Source organism: Ostrea edulis, chromosome 1, assembly GCF_947568905.1.
Source record: "Ostrea edulis chromosome 1, xbOstEdul1.1, whole genome shotgun sequence".
Classification (NCBI taxonomy): Eukaryota; Metazoa; Mollusca; class Bivalvia; order Ostreida; family Ostreidae; genus Ostrea; species Ostrea edulis.
In genome coordinates, this window is record NC_079164.1 from 60,264,597 (window position 1) to 60,285,726 (window position 21,130).

Here is a 21,130-nt window from a genome sequence, read left to right on the forward strand (position 1 = left end):
AGAAGATTTCTCGAAGATGGCTGGATCGATTTGCTTCAAATTTTTAGGGTTGATGCGTTGCCATTTGAAGTTTGTACCGCCATTTCAATTTTTGAAAAATCACTTCCGGTTGGAAGTTATCCCCCTTTTATCGATTTTCAGATAACCATTTTGTCTGTCCAAAATCTCAAAAACGATAAAAGCTAGAGTGCTGAAATTTTCAGTGTTGTTAGACAACATGTTGTAGTTGTGCACCTGGCTTTTCAAAATTTCTGGAAGTGCCTAGTATGGAAGCTCGGTAGGGGTCGAAAATGGAGTTTAAAAAAGTGCCCAATTTTTTTCCAGGTTTTAAATCATAACTTTTTACTCGTAAATATTTTGTTTAGACATATATAACAAAAGTTGTACAGTTTATTGAGATCTTTCGTGCCATATCAAGAAATGGGCCTCATGGCTCGCCTGAACCATTGAACTTCAGTTACATTGATTAACTTTTTTCTCACGAAACTTTTGATAAGACATGTAGAATAAAAGTTGTTCAGTTTTGCAAGATCTATCTAATGATATAAAAAAAATAGGCCTCCGGGTGTCATGGCTCGCCTGAATAGTCGAATTTGTATTGCAATTAATAACTTTTTTCTTGAAAAAAGGCTGACCCCTTTAATTAGTGGCCGAGAGGGGCAGAGTCTTTAATTTATAGCACTTAAATGATCAATATTTGTAAAACGTTACCGAAGCTAAATTGTACGTCTAGACAATATATTTGTATCATTATTTATGAACGAAAATCTCAGTCAAATTCTTATCTCATCACATCTAAAATTGGACGGAAGACCCACTCATTGCTCACAATGAGATCGCATCTAGTTATAATTAGTTTTATGCCCCGCTTCGAAGAAGAGAGGCATATTGGTTTACACCTGTCAGTCGGTCCGTCGGTAGATCACATGTTGTCCGCTCAATATCTTAAGAACCAATCACTTGATCGTAATGATATTTCATATGTGGGTTGGTTATGAGTAGACAAGGACCCCTATTGTTTTTCAGGTCAAAAGGTCAAGGGTCAATCTATTCTGGACATAGGAAGACCTTGTCCACTCAATATCTTGAGAACCCTTTGCTTGACAGACATCAAACTTGGGACACTGGTACATCTTCAGGAGAAGATGACCTCTATTGATTTTGAGGTCACATGGTCAAAGGTAGGGCCATCACGGTTCCAAAAATTTTCGGGTCGGTCGGTTCTAAATTTTTTACTTCGGGTTCAGGTATTTCGGTTCGGGTCTATATAACTATTTTATAAATCTAATATACAGTTAAAATCGAAAACCTTTATTGTATTTTGTCACAATAATTACCCAGGTACGTGGACTGAGGTTTAGACTCAACATCCTTGGTACTACACTGTAGAAACAGCATTGTCACTTCTACTAGTTTCCATCCATGCTTTCAATGTTTTGTCATCGACGATGTTGATCCTGTAGCGTATTTTCAATGTGTCTGACTTATCTTAAATATACTATCATTATTTACAGTTTTGTCCACAATGCCATCATTTAACAATTGATCAAAATACTGCCACCTTTGAGGATTTTGACGACATTTCGTTTAAACGGGTTTCTAATAATGATTCTATTATTAAAACTAAACCCGAACCGAAATATGGAAAAATGGAACCGAACCCGACCTGAACAACATGACCCGCGGTTTTTGGTTATTTCGGGTACCGTTGCAGCCCTAGTCTAAGGTCAAGGGTCAAATGGGACATAGGAATATACTGTCCAATCACTATCTTGAGAATCCTTTGCTTGACAGACATCAAACTTGGTACACTGATACATCCTAAGGAGTAGATGACCCCTATTGATTTTGAGGTCATATGGTCAAGGGTCAAACTGGACATAGGAATATACTGTCCGCTCACTATCTTGAGAATCCTTTGCTTGACAGACATCAAACTTGGTACACTGGTACATCTTCAGGAGAAGATGACCCCTATTGGTTTTGAGGTCACATGGTCAGAGGTCAAGGGTCAAACTGGACATAGGAATATACTGTCTGCTCAATATCTTGAGAATCCTTTGCTTGTCAGACATCAAACTTGGTACACTGGTACATCTTCAGGAGAAGATGCCCCTATTGATTTTGAGGTCACATGGTCAAAGGTCAGTGGTTAAACTGGACATAGTAATATATTGTCTCCTATATTTTAAGAATTATTTGCTTGCTTGACACCAAACCTGGTACAACATAAGGAGTATATGACCCCTATTGATTTTTAGGTCACTTGGTCAATCCACTCCTGACATAGGAAGATACTCTCTGCTCAATATTTCGAATTGGTGGTACTACTATCAATCAAATTATGCATGTATATAACCATTTTCAATTTTGCACCATGGGGTCCATATGTGGTTTACAGACATCTCTTTTCTTTTTCATTTTTCATTTATTGAGACAGAGAGAGAGAGAGAGAGAGAAAGAGAGAGAGATCTACAAGGAAACCATTTAAAGTGATAATTATTTCTCTTTTTCATTCAAGCTTCCTTTGAAAAATGTTACTTCAATTGAAGAATGGTCTGGAGATTTGTTTTCGAGGTAAGCTCAAATGTATAACAGAAGAAAAAATCTAATATCATGTTCAAATGTATGACACAGAGGAGAAAATCTAATATCATGTTCAAATGTATAACACAGAAGAAAAAATCTAATATCATGTTCAAATGTAAAACACAGAAGAAAAAATCTAATATAATTTTCTTTTAAAATGTTTTTATCATCTTTAGAGTATGATTATTGAATATTCTGTTATGTTCTGTTTACTACAGAGTAGATAAGGATAAAGTTATGAAAATCACTTCCAGTGTAGCTGTGAAAATGAAGGAAAACAACATCATTGGTCCTTATTCATTTGTCAAGGTATGCGAACATTATCACCACCACAGAATATTGCAGGGAACAGATTTCTTTTACTTTTGAAATAGTATTTCTTTAATGTATGACTTGGGGCTATTTTATCACTGGATATAAAAATTAGCAAACTAAATTGTTGTCTGTAAGAAAGATTGTCCTGATAGGTCAATAAAAGACTAAATTACTTAGATTCTCGAGAACTTTACTTTTGTTTAAATTTTAAGTCACCAGGCTCCCTCAACAGGATAATATATGAAGTTCACATGAGATAAAGTTCATGAAATATAATTGATTTACAGTATGAGAGTTTTCTTAAAGGACATTTTAATAGTCCATAGTACCTTTGGGTACATATGCATTGAGTACATGCAGAAATATCTGGCCATAGGTAATGATTTAGTTCATAGGTCAAGGAAATCTGTGTAGGGGGAAGGGGTTCTGGATCAGTGAGCGAAAATGGTGCCACTGTTTCTGGCCCAAGCACTAGAAAATTCACAACTGAAGCTGGTTATGGTTGGATTGCCTCTGTTTCAGGAAGCATCAGATTACACCTTCCAGCTTGATTATGTCTCCGTGGACGACTGTTTGCCTCAGATGTGTCAGCTTCACAGGGCCTCCACATTACCCCCAGGGGAGCAAACTGCCATGGTAACAATGTCAAGAAGAATTTTTACTTTAGACATCGTTGGAAGCCATGGGTTTCCAACGATGATTATTAGAAGGTGTGAAAAAACATATTAAAGATGACCAATGATAGCATATTATTCTTTTATTTATTTCTGAACTTCAACTAATATCAATTAGATACTTGCAATAAGAATTATTGAAAAATGAATAAATTTCTAATTTTCAATAATGATTTCATTTTTGTAAACATGATTTCAATGTAAGTTGAAGTTCATTAATCAATAGAAGAAGTGTGCTGTTGTCCATTGATGATATTCTTTGTAGATTAATGCCATAGTGCTCTCCAGACAATCAAGATGCAAGTTTAATACCAGCTGGTAAGTCTGTAGGTGAAGCATGGGGCAAGTTTAATACCAGCTGGTAAGTCTGTAGGTAAAGCATGGGGCAAGTTTAATACCAGCTGGTAAGTCTGTAGGTGAAGCATGGGGCTCTGAATTAAGTTAACTGATAATAATGTAATTTTATACCTAGAATGAAATCACTTCCATTTATTTATCTTAATTTTTGTTACAAATGATATCAACAATTAAGAAAACATATTTTTTTATCTACAATTCATTTGAACTTATTGATATGGGTTTTAAAGGTTGGAAGATCTTTATGAGAAAATTCAGTTTGAAACACAAGGTGACCGAATTCTTCCCCTTGTCACAAACCCCGGCAGAATCATGCTTACCTGCAAAAGATTGTATTTCCAGCCTTTCAACAATATAGAAAAGGTAATTTTTCAGTTTAAGCATGCATCAAGAAGATTTTCTATTACTTAGAAGATGATGTAACAAACACACAAAATTTATATTTTATATTGAAGTGAGTTTTTCTCTTTCTAGGTTCCTGTTATAAAGATAAGGTTAAAAGATATTTCCAGAGTCATTGAGAGAAGATTTCTTCTGCGTAAAATTGTGAGTGAATCCACTAATATCAGCAGTAATGCTCGAATGCATGTATGATTTGTTAACAAAAATATAAAGGTATATGTTCTTAAAGTTTTCATTAGCACTTGTACTCAAAATAGAACACTTACTAGTAATAACAGAGTTTGATTAATTCTGGGTTAGACGTGCTTTTGTACTAACTGCTGCCAAAGTAGACAAGTTCATAACCAATGTGTCCAGAAAATTGAGTGTATGTACATGTACCTAAGAAAATTCAAACATTCAAATTGAATACTGTTTGGCATTGACCGATACTTTTGATTACAAATGTGTTTCTGTTGATTTTAAGGGAATAGAAATCTTCTGTAAAGAAGGAGCACCTTACTCTCACATATATCTGAGTCTGCCAACAGCGGAGGAAAGAAAAAAACTAATGGAGACAATTCTGAACCAAAAAGGCAAGTCTATTGAATGAGATACTGTTCAAGAAAAGATTGTTTACTGTTCATCTTATACACATATCAAATTTAGGAAGTCAGTTCAACATGATACAATTTCTTTATAATGTCAGAGACTAAGTTGTTTAGTCTGTATGGAATAAGCATTGGTCTAATGTATAGTTGATATTTCTATTACTGAAATATTTAAAGAGCTTCAGCTTGAGGATTCATCACATGATGACGTGATGATCAAATGGCAAAGTAAAAACATGTCCAATTATGATTACCTGATGTACCTCAACAGGTAAGGAATGCTAGGTTTTGTCTTGGTGTACACTTTTTATGCTCACTTTTTGATAACCTCTTAACCTTTGACATTGTTGACCCCTACTTCCAGCCAAGCAGACAGAAGTTTCTGTGATCTAACTCAGTACCCTGTCATGCCATGGATCATTACTGATTTCACCTCACCAGCAATTGGTAAATTCTATATATCATTATTGTAAAATGACAATTATAAATCAAAATGAATAAGGCTTAAAGGCCATATGAAACGATTTCAAACAGTGGTATTTTACTTCATAAATATAAAGTTTGGTATGAATGAAACTTGAATTGCGGATAATAAAAAATTGTTGTTTTTGCATTGATAAGAAATAAGCTGTAAACTTGTACATAGGATGAATTTGTTACCCGTTTATCGTTCTGGATTCTGTGTGTTAGTGACGTCACAACGACCCATCGATGTAAACAACTCAATGAAAATAGTGTAACTGTACATCATGTTATTTCACGAAATCTTTCGCTAATCTAATGGATATGGACGAATTTCTGTTTTCTGACGAACTGTCCGATTTCGTGGTTCAATCATATTGTTTAAACGAGTCAGGAATGATGCACAGCAAGTGAATAACGCGCTACAGATGATGATCTTGAAATTGAAGAAGTCAACACAAGCACCTGAAGTATGGATACTACAACCAACCCCTCCTCCCCCCTTCCTTCTGAATTTTTTCTGCGGGGATAATTTCTCCGAAATTTTTGGATTCTCTGTCTATCCCATGCCAATTTTGATTTATGTAATCGTTTCACACTTTTTGTAAGCTTTAGAGGTTGAACTTCAACTGGTTATTAATAAAACGGGTAGGTCTAAGGCCAATCTCTAAAGCTTACAAAAAGTGTGAAACAATTCCATAAATCGAAATTGGGATGGGATAGAGAGAGGATCCACATATTAGAATCAGAAATCTGGGGTGGGTGGGGGGTGGGATGTTAAGGTATGTCCATACTTCAGGTGCCTGTGGATTTGAAGACCCCATGTCACTTATCAGATACTGAAGTTTAACTATTGTTTTAAATAAGAGATTAGAAGTCATGATCATGAAGTTGTGTATATTTCATTGATGATTTATCATAAAACATGTCTAAAAACTGTTTCCCTTTTGATATGACTAATCACAAATGAAGTTGCATTAAAGTATATTTTTGTAGGTGTAGAGTACCCTAAATGTGGCAGATGTATCAAGGATGTATCATTGTACTGGCGCATGGTTCTTCATAATAAGTTGATGTTACCTCATGTGGCCCACAAATCATTGTTATTAATCGAGGGGGGGGGGGGGGGGTAGTTATAATTCTTAATAGTAAGTTAGGCCTATTTCTAAAAATTGCTTGCGTTTAATTCTATAGCAAGTATTGATTTTACTTTCTCACTTTACATACCAGCTGTTCAAATATTATTTTCATAAAAATAAAAAAAAATATGATTTTTTTTTTTTAAAAAATATGATTTTTTTATCAAACAGGTTCAGTTATCAGTACTGATATAGTATATGAAATATAAGTTATAATTTGTGAATGATACTTCATGATTTTCTTTTTGAATTTCAGAATGAAAGGTTTCTTTACAATTTTAATTTGACTAAATTTTATGATCAATAATAAGAAAATAAAAGTGACATGCTTTTGGGACACGAGTGTAGAGCTCTATATTCCACATATTTATAATAAACATGAAATTATATGAATACCATTGACTGATAGAACTTGTAATAATGCAGATGAAAATTCACATTCATTGATAGGGTGCATTTTTATGATTACTGACAATAATTAATCTTTGTGTATTTACATTTTTGCATACTTACAGTGCTCTTCGCTTGAACTTTATCTGTTAACTTTGAAAAGTCAAAAAATGTTTGGCACAGGGTCTGATTTTAAGTTGATCTATTTGTGTCCCTATTGTTTGGCTACCGACAGATTTACTGTTCTCAAAGTGCAGTGTTTGTGACTGTTCGTGGCAACAAATCCATCGTGTCGGAGATTTTGTATCCATATTTTTTCTAAATTTGTGATCCCTCCGGAAGAGGTACATGGCATCCCCTTCTGCGACCTAACACTGCAATTAAATGCAGCACACTGTGGCATTTTTCAAAGCTATGCAGTAAACACCATGTTATAAGTCTATGGTTGCTTACATCACAGTGGGCCTTTTTGACGTCATCAGCAAGGGAGGTAAGCCACGATTGTCAAAGATAATTTTCGTGATCGAGTACATTTGATCAGCTGATATGATGTTCTCTTGCATTGAAAAAATTTTTTTTAAATGAAGTCTTTGTTTCATAAACCTTGATTAATGAATTCCCATACATAACTCAATTCTTCAGAATATCGTTTCATATGACCTTTAAAGCAAAAACTTCATTTTTTTTTTTTCCATTAAATGTATGAAAGCAGTCATGTTAGGTATTCAGAAAAAAAGATTGCCTTGATCAACATACATTTAATCAATGTATACAACATTATTTTTTAGACTTGGGCGATGAGAAAATCTACAGAGACCTGAAAAAGCCTATAGGGGCTCTGAATGAGGAACGGATCCAGAAAATGAGGGTATATCTATTATAAAAAATGATGTTTTGTCAATCAAATGAAGTTGTGGTGGTGTTACAGAATTAGTGTATTAATTGTTTTAGGAGAGGTATCGCGAAATGCCAGATCCCAAATTCCTGTATGGGTCGCACTATTCCACTCCTGGCTATGTCTTGTTCTACTTGGCAAGGATAGGTAATTATACATGCGCATACATATGTCATATTGTCAGGATAATAATTCATACTAAGATTTGTGAAACCATCATTTACAGAATTATATATGAAGTCTTACATTTGATTTGATTAATTTTACAGAATTATATATGAAGTCTTACATTTGATTTGATTAATTTTACAGAATTATATATGAAGTCTTACATTTGATTTGATTAATTTTACAGAATTATATATGAAGTCTTACATTTAATTTTAGCTCCAGAGTATGTGCTTTGTTTACAAAATGGAAAATTTGACAAACCTGACAGAATGTTTAATAGGTAAGAAATATCAAAATCATTCATTTTCCATCTAAATCAAAGATACAGTTTATTTCTTGTTTTCAATGTGTATAATTCTAGTTTGGATGACACCTGGGGTAATTGCCTAGAGGGGGCAGCTGACTTTAAGGAATTGATTCCAGAATTTTTTGATGGGAATGGAGAATTTCTTCTGAACAAGGGGGTAAGAAAACTTCTATTTTAAGATCAGCTTAATTACACATGAAAGGGTATGTGCATGTAGATAAGATATAAAAGAATCATGTATTATAATTATAGCAAGTATTTGATGTTCTTGGTAACTTTCATGTAAATCTCGTCGACATCAGTACATGTACTGTTTCAGTCAGATACAACCTAACACTTTACCAGAAGCGGAAGGCAGACCCTGCGTCTGCTCTGTGTCTTTTACACCAAAATCTGGTCTTGCTCTGTATCTGCTTTTGAGTCTTCTTAAAGCAGACGTAGACCAGATTTAGCAGACCCAAGGGTGACTGCTCTGTGCAATCGGGTGTGACTGGTTGTTGCTTAGTTCTTCCCCCAAATTCACACTCATGGCTAATATAGATGTGGTATTTTTTTTCAATCATGGTACATGTAATTCTATCAAATTTTAAACAAGCAATTGTAGGAATGGAGCAAACAGTGTGACAAGAACTCTTCATTACATCCGATCAAAAGTGCATTATGATTAAGGGTAACAAAATGCAAAAATATCATGATAGATTTGTTAATAAATTTTTAAGTTTTCTTTTAATTTTTACATTTTTAGTAATTCCCAAATTTTAAGTTAAACATATACTGTATGTTTTTATCTAAAAATAAAGAAGATAAATATAAAGTAAAATCCTTTATTAAAATCGAGCATCAGGAATGAAGACGTTAATACTTGTATGTAATTATATGTAGACCATGATTATATATACTCCATAAATGTAGGCAACTTTATTCATTTTATTTCAGACTATCTTGATAAATTGTACATGTATTTATTATAGAAAAAATGCAATATGCCAATTCAATCCTAACTCTTCCCCAGGTTGTATCACACTGTGTTGGTAAGTGTGCGTAGTGAGTGGAGCTCCTAATTCTATTCAATGTTACAGTATTTATTCACATTTATACCTGACAAAGTATAGTGTAGAGAAAAATTAAAACAATTATAGTAAAGTAGTTACGGACTTATGGGACATAAATCTTTTTAAAATATTAATAAGATAATAGCACTTTCTATGGCTTGCAGTGACTTGAGATTACTTGAGAAGATATAGAGTTTAAAGGTATTGCTTGAAAAAGGAAGAGGAAGATCCCTTTTGATTTTCAGATATATCAGTTTTGTTGTTACGGAGTTATGGGACTGAGATTTTTTCATTATTAATTGGATGACAGTAAATTCTATGGCATGTGATATCTTCAAGTCCAGAAAAAATAATGAAGGGTGGATATACAAACCACAGTAATTTAACTACCTGACCAGATACATGTAGTTCAGTAGTAGAGCACCTACATGTAATGGATCTATTCATTAATGGGCCCTTTCTGAATTACATTTACACAGAAATTGATATGGTACATGTCAATTTCATGTGTGTTTTCACCAACCTATTATTCATGGAATTTTATCTAAACATGATTATTTACTTTTGAATATTTGTTTGTTTATGTGACTGTTTCTGTGACTGACATAAACTTGATATCACTTGCTGTCAACAACATTCAAATTGTCATTATGTGTATGTGTAGCTGTAAAAAAGCCTGAAGGTAACTAGTAAAGAGTAGATATATCTATCACCAGGCAAATCTTCTCGTACCTTAGTAAGTTTTGATGCTGTTGATAATTAATTGGTTTGAAAGGGGGAAAAAGCACTGAAGCTGAATATGACATCACAATACACTGATTACATCAACTGTGTTAAATTTCCTAAATGAATTATAGGTGAATCAAATGTCTAAAGTCGTGTTGCAAGATGTTACATGTAAGGGTCTTCAGTCATCTCTACAGTCACACCATAAAACATATTATGTAAAATGTTGAAAGCGCTCAGACATCTGAAGGGCGTATGTGTGATATTTTTGTAACATCAAAAATCTGTTCAAAATTCCATCTTTTGGAAATAACAAATGTTACTATACTTCAAGCTAAATTAAAGTGTGACATTTTTAGGTCAGTAACTTTGGTATCAGACAAGATGGCAGACAGATTGGTGATGTTGAACTTCCACCGTGGGCAGAAGGTGAGAATTGAAATGTTTATTGCTGGAGTCATGTTGTTTAATAAGAGGAAGTGCTATTAGCTGCAATTTTTGTATTAAAGAAATCAATTCAAATGAAAGAAATAGCTTACACATAATATGCATCAGTAATCAGACTTTTTTTTTACCATATCAGGGAGAATTCTTTCAGTTCAAGAATCATCAGTTTTAGTACAGCGCTGAATTAGCACTCATGACTTGTATGTACTTTTAGATCACTGTGATTTTATCGCCAAAATGAGAGGTGCTTTGGAGAGTGATTATGCGTCTCAGAACCTACACAACTGGATAGATCTTATATTTGGATACAAACAGAGAGGAGAGGAGGCAGAAAAATCTGATAATGGTATGGTGAAACAATGATTGAATAATCTAGGAAAATTCTAAAAGAATACATATGTATTGTGATTGGATTTTCTGGTAGTTGTCCCATTGCCTAGTTTAATATTATACATATGCTATCTATATTTCTGATTTCAGTGTTCTACTACATGACATATGAAGGAGAAGTGGATTTGGAAAAGTATGTGTCATGTGATGATGTAGATTATGTCATGTGATGTTGTAGATTGTGTGTCATGTGATGTAGATTTTGTGTCATGTGATGATGTAGATTATATGTCATGTGATGTTGTAGATTGTGTGTCATGTGATGATGTAGATTATGTGCCATGTGATGTTGTAGAATATGTGTCATGTGATAATGGAGGTTATAATTTTTGTTGAATACCCTCTAGGTAAACTAAGATTGTGACTCGATACTTTGTAGAATTGAGGACCCAAATGAACGAGCAAGAATAGAGATCCAAATAATGGAATTTGGTCAGACCCCAAAACAGCTGTTTACAAAACCACACCCTCCTCGATTTACAGAAGATGGCCTCAGACATCACAGTTTTACAACATTATCCTCTAGTTCACAAGAGAATGAAGGTCACTGTAATAATCTTTACCTATTTAAAAGATTTTAGTAATGGATGCATGTATCAAAATATTATGAAATGTTATGAAAAATTAAAAGATAAAGAATGTGATAAAAATAAAAATTAGATGTTTATTCGGTATTTACATACATACATACATAAATACCCAGGATAACCCATGAAAGCTCGAAAGCTTATTTCCAATGGGGTCCTTTGATACATGGATGTTTGCGCTAGGGGGTCATTTATGTGGGAGGAAACCGGAGGAAACCCACAAGTCCAAGCGGGCAACTGCCATACCCTCTCACATACAACCACTACCGATCACGGGGATCGAACTCAGGTCGCAGCGGTGAGAAGCGAGAGTGATACCTCTGCGCTACTCGGACGTCCGTGATGTTAACATTTACATTAATATGACCTTAATATAAATCCAAATCCTTAATTTGTAGAAGTTGTATTCATGGTTGTGTAGGAAAAGGTCTGAATGTTATTCAATTGAATATTAATTTTTCACCTGTTTGTGTTTTAAATTTTTCTAGAACCGGCCATGAAGGAGACTGAATCTAGCGAATCAGCTGAATCTAGGGCTGCTTATTCTGCCCCTAGTTGTCTTTCATTGGATGAAATCGCAGCTCTTCATGTAACACATAAGCACTCCTTACATAAAAGGTAATACTTGTATATAATTCAAGTTTCAAATTGTACAAATGAAAGTTTACATATCTAAATCAGGGGTTCTTTTTCAGCTGCGTAACAGGTTTGCAACTGACTGAGGATGGATGCAACGTATTCTCCGTTTCCCAAGGTATGAATTCTCATAATTCTTCATGACTGTGTAGTGAGTGGTTGACTCTGTTTTGTATGTTTGACACAGTTGTAATGGTGAGTGCAGTGAGTTCTAATGGTAACACATGTATAAGAGAGAAGTAGTTAAAAATCCAAAGTTTGGGGTACATTGTTTACCTTCATAATCTTTTGTTCGGGTCATGTGACTTATGCAAAATATCGCCATAACATATCTGCACAACTCGGATTGAGATTTTTCCATGGACTAGCGTTCACGAACGGGGCACTTAGGCTTTTCCAACATACAGATAACATCACAGAATTACGCACTGTTAAATAAATTTTGATACCCATCTGACTTCAAGCTGTTACTGACTGTGATGTTAGAATTTGAAATATTTCAGTATAAACTTATAACTTTCTATTTACAGAGTAAAATCATAAACAATATGAAAAATGTTATACCAAATCTTTTATAATTCAATAATAAATGAATATTGACTAATATGGAATCATTAAATTTCATTGGAGCTCAAACTTCATGGCTACCCCTATTCCACGAATTTCGAACGTTCAAAACTTCAGAATTCTCTTATTCTGCATGCCTGTTATGGATGAATTGATACATGAAGTATACACTGGCTGTGCTCACCCCAATGGTAGCACCATAAACATATTATTTTTTTCTTTTAGACACCATGCTGAAAATGTATTCTTTGGAGGAGCAGAGACAGCTGAGGAGTTTTAATGTGTCAAATATGGTGAAAAGATTTTTCGTCTTCTTTCAGCATGTTATTGAGTATTTGGATAATGTTATCATTTGTTTTCCTTCCAATTGTTCTAAAAAAATTATTTTTTTCTTAAATGATTTGCATTGTTCATTTAGTTAAAATGTTTTAGTGCTGACTTTAGCTGTAGTATTAATAGTACTTATATTTTGTTTTTATTTCAGGCATTATCTTCTTGTCTAGTGATGCCAGATAACAAAACAATTGTTGTTGGATCTTGGGATAACTTTGTGTAAGAAAATTATGTCTCCCCTCTTTCAGGTGGAGACATATTGTTTTTGTACTTTCCGTCCGTCCGTCCATCTGTCTGTCACAAAATCTTGTGAACACATCTCCTTCTATATGGCTTATCTGATAGACTTGAAATTTTGTACAATACTTCAATGCCATTTCCAGATGGGCATATTGTAGGGACAGGAGGATCCAATTGTTTTCTTTAAAGTTATAGTGGATCTGAGATTTTGAGGGTGTTAAATAGTTTGTGAACACTTCTCCTATGTGGCTTATTGGAGTTCATAATGTCTATTTCCTTCTCATGCTTTCTCCTCCATACATATGTACCATGCAGTATATCAAGAGGAGGAGGTTTCATTTGGAGCACTTCCAGTTTGGGGAGCTGGGGAGACATTTGTTTTTCATAAAAACAATAGTGTTTGATATATTTTGAAAAATGTACCCATTTTTTCTAGGTTTAAATGTTAAATTTTATATAGTGGAATCTATAGTGAGCATATAGCCAGAAAAAAAAGGACTCTAACAGTAATAAAAATGACAATCAGCTGTTTATAACTACAAGATGTGAAGTATGACAAAACAAAGAAAACCGGGGAATATCTCAAGTCATGGGAGGAAACTTGGCCGTGGCTTTATCACGATGAGCAAACAGGGATACATAGGAATTAATGGATTGAATAAAATGCCACAAGATTATCAATTTCAAATAATTTTATTTTTGTCTTAATTCAAAATGGGGGCAAGTGAATTTTGTGGTAGGGCAAGGACATTTGGTGTTTCTACCTGTCCTTGGACAAGCACTTCAAAAATTTATTTGTCTCCTTCCATTAGTTTCCAGTTTCTATGCTACTTGGCATACCCCATGATGCTGCAACAGCCCCCACCCCCACCTACCACCCCCCCCCCCCCATCCCAACCACCATTGCTTTAGGGTTAGTGTAGCATGCATTTACATGTATAAGGTAACCATATCACTTCACTTACTATGACAGAGAAATCAAACATTTATCTACGAAAATATGTAATTGTAAAGTTTTACATTCATGATCAACCTGCTTGAATCTAGATTTTTGCAGGGATCTCAGTGTATCATTACCCCAAAAGAGAGGGTGGGGAGTCTAACTTGTAGCAGACTTGAATTTACTTCTTTTCACTACATGTACATGTATATATGCAAATGCTGAAAATTTTAATCATTGTATTAAAGATTAGGATTCTATACAATATGATATTGTTCATGTTTGCATTTTAAAAATACTAATGCTAAATGGAATTATTACATAAAATTCAAAGATATCACTCTTAGATTTATGAATATTTTTTTATCTTTATATTGTGTTATCTTCATTACATTACCGATTTTTTCTCTCTTAATTTTATTGATTGATCATTCATCAGGCACTCATATACATGTGGAAGGGGTACTAATCCCTTGGGAGAAAATAAAATAAATATGTTTAACTTTGCTTATATTTATGCATTTCCAGTTGTAAAATTCTAAGTGTTATTCCCTGGTATAAGTTGGACCCCGGAAATAATTGCTTGGGGTGGAACTCACTCCCATGAGAACAATGTCTGGATCCTCACATGTATGCGTGTAGCTCTAGCACAGTCAGCATTAAATTTGAAATAAAAGATATATAACACAAGAATAAATCTACATTGTCATCTATCAAACATAAACAAGAGATTATTGATTTCAAATACATCTGTAATACTAGAAAACACAACATTGACAAAATTTGTGCATTTTTTTTGTTTTGTAGTTCTTCCCAATTAAGTGAGAAAAATTCAATTTGCATTGGCAAGCTTAAAAAAAACCCTGATTTTCTTGATTTTGTGTTCTAGATATTTCTACAGTATAGAATTTGGACGTATTTTGGACACTCTAAAAGCACATGATGATGCAGGTGAACAAGCATTACACAATAATATATACCTTGTTCAATATTTTCAATTCCCTGAATTCGTTGGTGAAAGATAATGTGAATAATTTTAGTATCTTAATCTATAAATTACACGTGGACAATATCAGAGTCTGTTCTGATTGATTAAAATTGATATTTTTCTTTATATTAAACAGCATGTATTTCTGATCCATCTTACAAGATGAAATTCTTTAAGATGTGGAAATGATTAGATGTTCTTTTAATACAGTTTCTTCTGTCATTTGGAAGAAAAAGATTCTTTTGACCGCATCATGGGACTCAACTGCAAAGGTAACCATATCTATACTAAAGAATGCATATACTTTATTTATGACAAGGTAGAGAGAATAAAATGTCAGACATATTTTTATGCCCCCGAGATCAAAGATCGGGGGCATATTGTTTTTGTCCTGTCTGTCATTGTGTCTGAAACTTTAACCTCGCTAATAACTTTTGAACTGTAAGTGCTAGAGCTTTGATATTTCACATGAGTATTCCCTGTGACAAGACCTTTCTGTGGGTACTAAACCTTTTGACCTTGGCATTTGACCTACTTTTAGAAAAATTGAGATTGGTCATAATTTCTAAATGGTAAATATTAGAGCTTTCATGTTGCACATGAGCATTTCTTGTGACAAGATTTTTCTATTGGTACCAAGATATTTGTCCTTGTGACCTTTGCCATCTTTGGAATTTGCCATTATCGGGGGCATTTGTGTTTCACAAACACATCTTGTTTTTTCAGGTATGGCAGTTTACTCCCCCAAGTGAACCACACAATTTCGATCCAGCTGTTTTCATAGTAAGAAGCTCAGCATTTGTAGAAATTAGAGAATTTTATCTCAGACCTTCCATTCACCAGCTTGCTTTGATTTTTACTCTGCATATTTTGATCCATTCAGGGACAGCTAGATCATGAATCTGGTGTTTCTTGCCAAGATGTGGATGAAACTGGATCTCTTCTTGTGTCAGGAACGAAAGAAGGGCAGGTCATCATTTGGGACATCAACTCCCTTTACCCTATTGCAGAGATGAAAAGTACATTGAATATTTCTTACTGAATTCCTACATTTTGTTCTTTACTTATGTCACATTTGTGAGGTACATGTAGTTCTTTTCACAGAACATGTGTAAGCTTTTAAAATTCAATATTGCATGTGAGGAATCTTTTTTTAAATCGAATGGATATATATAATTTTTTCTTGTTCATAGTCCATGATGGCACTGTCAATGCTGTTGCATTTAGTTTTGGTAAGTTTTTTTAAATTAAAAGTTCTATAGATCCAACGTATTTCTGGTGAAACTGTTTTAGTTTATATTGGTTTATTGTAAACTCTACATTTCAATGGGAATATCAGTCTCACACTTTTATTTTATATATGTACTTAGCATGGAAAACAACAGCTAGTAAGTACTCCTAAAATGAGAATTATTCTATATTTATACCAAGACGGTAGAAGGCTAATCTCATGTGGAGCAGATTCATTACTGAAGATCATTGATGTTGACACTCAGACAGAAGTCTTTGTTAAAAATGTAGGACACCAGATTCTGTAAGTAAACTTTGTTTCAAAAAGAACATTTCATTTCCTTGATTATCAATCCAATTACATTGTTTTGATAAAGATGGATCATATTTTTATAGAAAATTACATAGGCTGTACAATATGTATGTGATGGGGATGTCAACTCGGTCAATATTCAACAATTGGTTTCTCAGACGATTTTCCGATCGAGTACAGGGTACTTGCCTGTTATATGCTATCGATTACTTACCTGTTAAATGCTATCGATGTATTTCTATGTTTATAATACATGATTAACAAAACCTAAGGCCCAACAAAATTTGATAAACAAATTTTTATTAGCCAAGTTGCAACGAAGTTGAACTCGGCTATTGGCTTGGTGATGCGGGCGGTTGGGCGTCAACAATTGGTTTCCGGATGATAACTCGAAAAGTCTACAATGTAATCAAATGAAACTTTGATATATTGTTGGGTACCAGGTAAGGAAGACCCCTATAAATTTTGGAGAAAAATGGTCAAAGGTCAAGGTCACAGTGACTGAAAATAGAATGAAAATTTCAGAAAAATTTGGTTTCTGGATGATAACTCAGAAAGTTTAAATCAGAATCAAATGATACTTAAAGATATTGTTATGTACCAGGAAAGGAAGACCCCTATTGATTTTGGAGAAAATAGGTCAAAGGTCAAGGTCATAGTGACCGAAAATAGATTTAAAATCCAAAAAAATTTGGTTTCAGAAGGATACCTCGAAAAATTTGAATTTGAATCAAATGAAACTTGGATATATTGTTGGATACCAGCAAAGCAAGGTCCCTATTGATTTTGGAGAAAAAATGTCAAAGGTCAAGGTCATAGTGACCAAAAATAGATTGAAAACTTCAGACAAATATGGTTTCTGGACAGTAACTCGTAAAGTTTAAAACTGAATCAAATGTAACTTGGTTATATTGTTGGATAGCAGGTTAGGAAGACCCCTATTGATATTGGAGAAAAAAGGTCAAGGTCACAGTCCTGAAAAAAGAATGAAAATTTTAGAAATATCTGGATCTGCATGATAACTATAAAAGTTTAAATCCGAATATTCACAATTATAAATATGCCACATCATTCCTGACTTTACAATGTATCCCATGCAACTCTGCTCATACACCCCTGGGTGCATATATTGATTTTTTCATTTATAAAATAAAATTTATTTCTCAAATAGACACAAAAACATTAAACGCAAACATAATTACAAAAGATTTAATGACTGCTTGATTTTTAAGATGATTTGGTCAATGCAAGAAGAGGACAAAGTGCTACAAAGCTTTGTAATGATCAGACCAGGTCACTACCGAATGCTAACTAAATTAATTAAACAGCATATACTATGATTGATTAAATGATGTTCAAATAAAAAAAAATCATTAAAGTCAACCAAATATTAGGGCGGAAGATTTCCATAGTTGAGAAAAGCCATGTACCAGGTGATTGGTCACAGTACTATTGTTAAACAGTCACAGGTGATTACGACCATGGACTATTGTAAAACAGTCACAGGTGATTACAACCATGGACTATTGTAAAACAGTCACAGGTGATTACGACCATGGACTATTGTAAAACAGTCACAGGTGATTACGACCATGGACTATTGTAAAACAGTCACAGGTGATTACGACCATGGACTATTGTAAAACAGTCACAGGTGATTACGACCATGGACTATTTGGTGAAGGTGATGCTAATTAGCAGGCACCATGTATATTGTATTTATGAGTGTTATTGATGTTTTTAATGACAATATGTTCTTGAAATATTTATGATATACATTAGAGTAACCGAGTTTCGATTTTAGTGTTGGATACTCGGACGTTCAATCAAATACCCAGTTAATCAAGTTCTCATGGACATCCTTAGTACAGTTAATCAAGTTCTCATGGACATCCTTAGTACAGTTAATCAAGTTCTCATGGACATCCTTAGAACAGTTAATCAAGTTCTCATGGACATCCTTAGAACAGTTAATCAAGTTCTCATGGACATCCTTAGTACAGTTAATCAAGTTCTCATGGACATCCTTAGTACAGTTAATCAAGTTCTCATGGACATCCTTAGAACGGTTAATCAAGTTCTCATGGACATCCTTAGAACGGTTAATCAAGTTCTCATGGACATCCTTAGAATGGTTAATCAAGTTCTCATGGACATCCTTAGTACGGTTAATCAAGTTCTCATGGACATCCTTAGTACGGTTAATCAAGTTCTCATGGACATCCTTAGAACGGTTAATCAAGTTCTCATGGACATCCTTAGTACGGTTAATCAAGTTCTCATGGACATCCTTAGTACGGTTAATCAAGTTCTCATGGACATCCTTAGAACAGTTAATCAAGTTCTCATGGACATCCTTAGTACAGTTAATCAAGTTCTCATGGACATCCTTAGAACGGTTAATCAAGTTCTCATGGACATCCTTAGTACAGTTAATCAAGTTCTCATGGACATCCTTAGTATAGTTAATCAAGTTCTCATGGACATCCTTAGAACAGTTAATCAAGTTCTCATGGACATCCTTAGTACAGTTAATCAAGTTCTCATGGACATCCTTAGTACAGTTAATCAAGTTCTCATGGACATCCTTAGAACAGTTAATCAAGTTCTCATGGACATCCTTAGTACAGTTAATCAAGTTCTCATGGACATCCTTAGTACAGTTAATCAAGTTCTCATGGACATCCTTAGTACAGTTAATCAAGTTCTCATGGACATCCTTAGTACTTGGTGAATTGTGTACTATAACAATGTGTTTTATGTAAGTTTGTCCTCTGAGTGGAAACCTCTTTTTCAGGTGCTTGGGGTGGTGTGAAAGTGTGGTGCTTTGTGGAACAGAAAATGGTGACCTAGAAATGTGGGACGTGAACAAAGCCAGTGTGGTGTCCACGGTGAAGGGTCATGATGGTAAGACAAATGCAGTTCATTCACCTTCTTGATATTGGTAGATTCATACCCAGGTTGATGAACACTACATTTGGATATAAAGAAAGAGTTGGATTTGTTATATGAATATTATATCCAGAGCATACATGTACAATTCATAATCCTTTAATGAGCATTGGAATACTGACTCTCCATATCAAACATTTACAGAAGTAAATATAAAAATTCAGTTTAATAATCACAGTGAAATGCATCTGCAGAATATTTTCATTGCATTCAAAATTTGATCTGGCTATAAGATAACTGTGTTAAGCTGTGCACGAACTTAATTCTGTAGAACCTGTGACCTGCATTGATGTCAGAACAAAATGTGTATTGACTGGAGACAAAGGAGGGGGCATCTGTGTGTGGAAACCAACGTGACAAGATGCCACACTGAATTTGTGTTCCATTATAGTGCTAAAAGTTTACAAACATGAGTTTGATGGGCAAAAAAAATCATAATTATGTCAAAAACAATCACCATGTGATTTAATTGACTGTTGTTAATCAATGCTTGACCAAAGATTTGATGTATCAAACATTGTGTGCACAGTGAAGACTGGCATCATAGCATCCATTGAAAACCCTATCTAAAAAACTAGAGTCACAGAACTGGATACGACGTTGCTGTTTTCGTTTATTTTGTACATCTAGTCTCTGTCTATGTAACTTCATGTCACAGATGTAGGGATATTGTATTTGTTAATAAAATTAGTATTTTCAAATTATAAAGCATATCATGTTTTTCCTTGAGTGTTGTAATTGGTAATTGGCATCTTTTCTCGCCAAATGTTTAAGATCCTCCTCTCATGAATGGGGCTAGATATTAACTCCACAAGTGCACCTGTACCTGTGTTTACCTGTCAGTAGTACATGTACCAGTATGTGCAAACATTGCATCTCATCTTTCACATCAAGATACAGGTAAATGCATGCATTTGATCAATGTGATACATGTACATGTCATTTGTACACAACTATCGCATGCATTGATGTCAGGGCCAAAAGTAGTAGAAGTGTAGTCGTTAAGTTTAGTCAATAGATTATATTCAATTCAATTTACTGACATCACCATGTTAGCATACAGTCAAGATAAGTCTAATAAAAAACAACTGCAGAAAACTTAATTATAATAACTATAGTATGTATTAAAGGCAAAGTCACTCAATTCTTCAAAGAGAAAGTTTCCCAGTTTACTCTCGGAAGGTCGGTGGTCTCTTCCCAGGTACATTGTATCTGGGTTCTCTCTTCCACCAATAAAAACTGGGTGCCACCAGATAACTGAAAAATTGTTGAGTGTGGTGGAAACCTTCAAAACAATCAATCAATCAAAGTCCATAGAGTTGATTTGCTCTCAGTTTTTGTATGTCGGTTGTAAACTTTTGAACCATTTTCAGCTGAGCCAATTCAAACAATTTTGTTATATAAAATCTATGGGTCAGGGGAAACACAAAATGTGAAT

The 21,130-nt window shown here is 34.2% G+C and overlaps 1 protein-coding gene across 1 annotated transcript in view; it reads left to right on the top strand.

Moving 5' to 3' along the window:
• The window catches only part of LOC125649142 (protein FAN-like), a 24,888-nt gene extending 4,488 nt beyond the window's left edge, over positions 1–20,400 (top strand). The window contains exons 4-32 of the mRNA XM_048876396.2: positions 2,522–2,577; positions 2,808–2,898; positions 3,427–3,540; positions 3,844–3,896; positions 4,166–4,298; positions 4,410–4,481; positions 4,804–4,912; positions 5,105–5,198; positions 5,292–5,374; positions 7,707–7,786; positions 7,870–7,960; positions 8,201–8,264; positions 8,346–8,448; positions 10,429–10,498; positions 10,731–10,862; positions 10,997–11,039; positions 11,286–11,449; positions 11,982–12,111; positions 12,189–12,247; positions 12,922–12,989; positions 13,181–13,248; positions 15,099–15,160; positions 15,408–15,469; positions 15,924–15,980; positions 16,081–16,216; positions 16,391–16,429; positions 16,629–16,731; positions 19,538–19,647; positions 19,964–20,400. Coding sequence (XP_048732353.2) covers positions 2,522–2,577; positions 2,808–2,898; positions 3,427–3,540; positions 3,844–3,896; positions 4,166–4,298; positions 4,410–4,481; positions 4,804–4,912; positions 5,105–5,198; positions 5,292–5,374; positions 7,707–7,786; positions 7,870–7,960; positions 8,201–8,264; positions 8,346–8,448; positions 10,429–10,498; positions 10,731–10,862; positions 10,997–11,039; positions 11,286–11,449; positions 11,982–12,111; positions 12,189–12,247; positions 12,922–12,989; positions 13,181–13,248; positions 15,099–15,160; positions 15,408–15,469; positions 15,924–15,980; positions 16,081–16,216; positions 16,391–16,429; positions 16,629–16,731; positions 19,538–19,647; positions 19,964–20,049 — 2,532 coding nt within the window. The 3' untranslated portion in view covers positions 20,050–20,400. The remainder of the gene's footprint in view (positions 1–2,521; positions 2,578–2,807; positions 2,899–3,426; positions 3,541–3,843; positions 3,897–4,165; positions 4,299–4,409; positions 4,482–4,803; positions 4,913–5,104; positions 5,199–5,291; positions 5,375–7,706; positions 7,787–7,869; positions 7,961–8,200; positions 8,265–8,345; positions 8,449–10,428; positions 10,499–10,730; positions 10,863–10,996; positions 11,040–11,285; positions 11,450–11,981; positions 12,112–12,188; positions 12,248–12,921; positions 12,990–13,180; positions 13,249–15,098; positions 15,161–15,407; positions 15,470–15,923; positions 15,981–16,080; positions 16,217–16,390; positions 16,430–16,628; positions 16,732–19,537; positions 19,648–19,963) is intronic.
• The last annotated feature ends 730 nt before the right edge of the window (positions 20,401–21,130 follow it).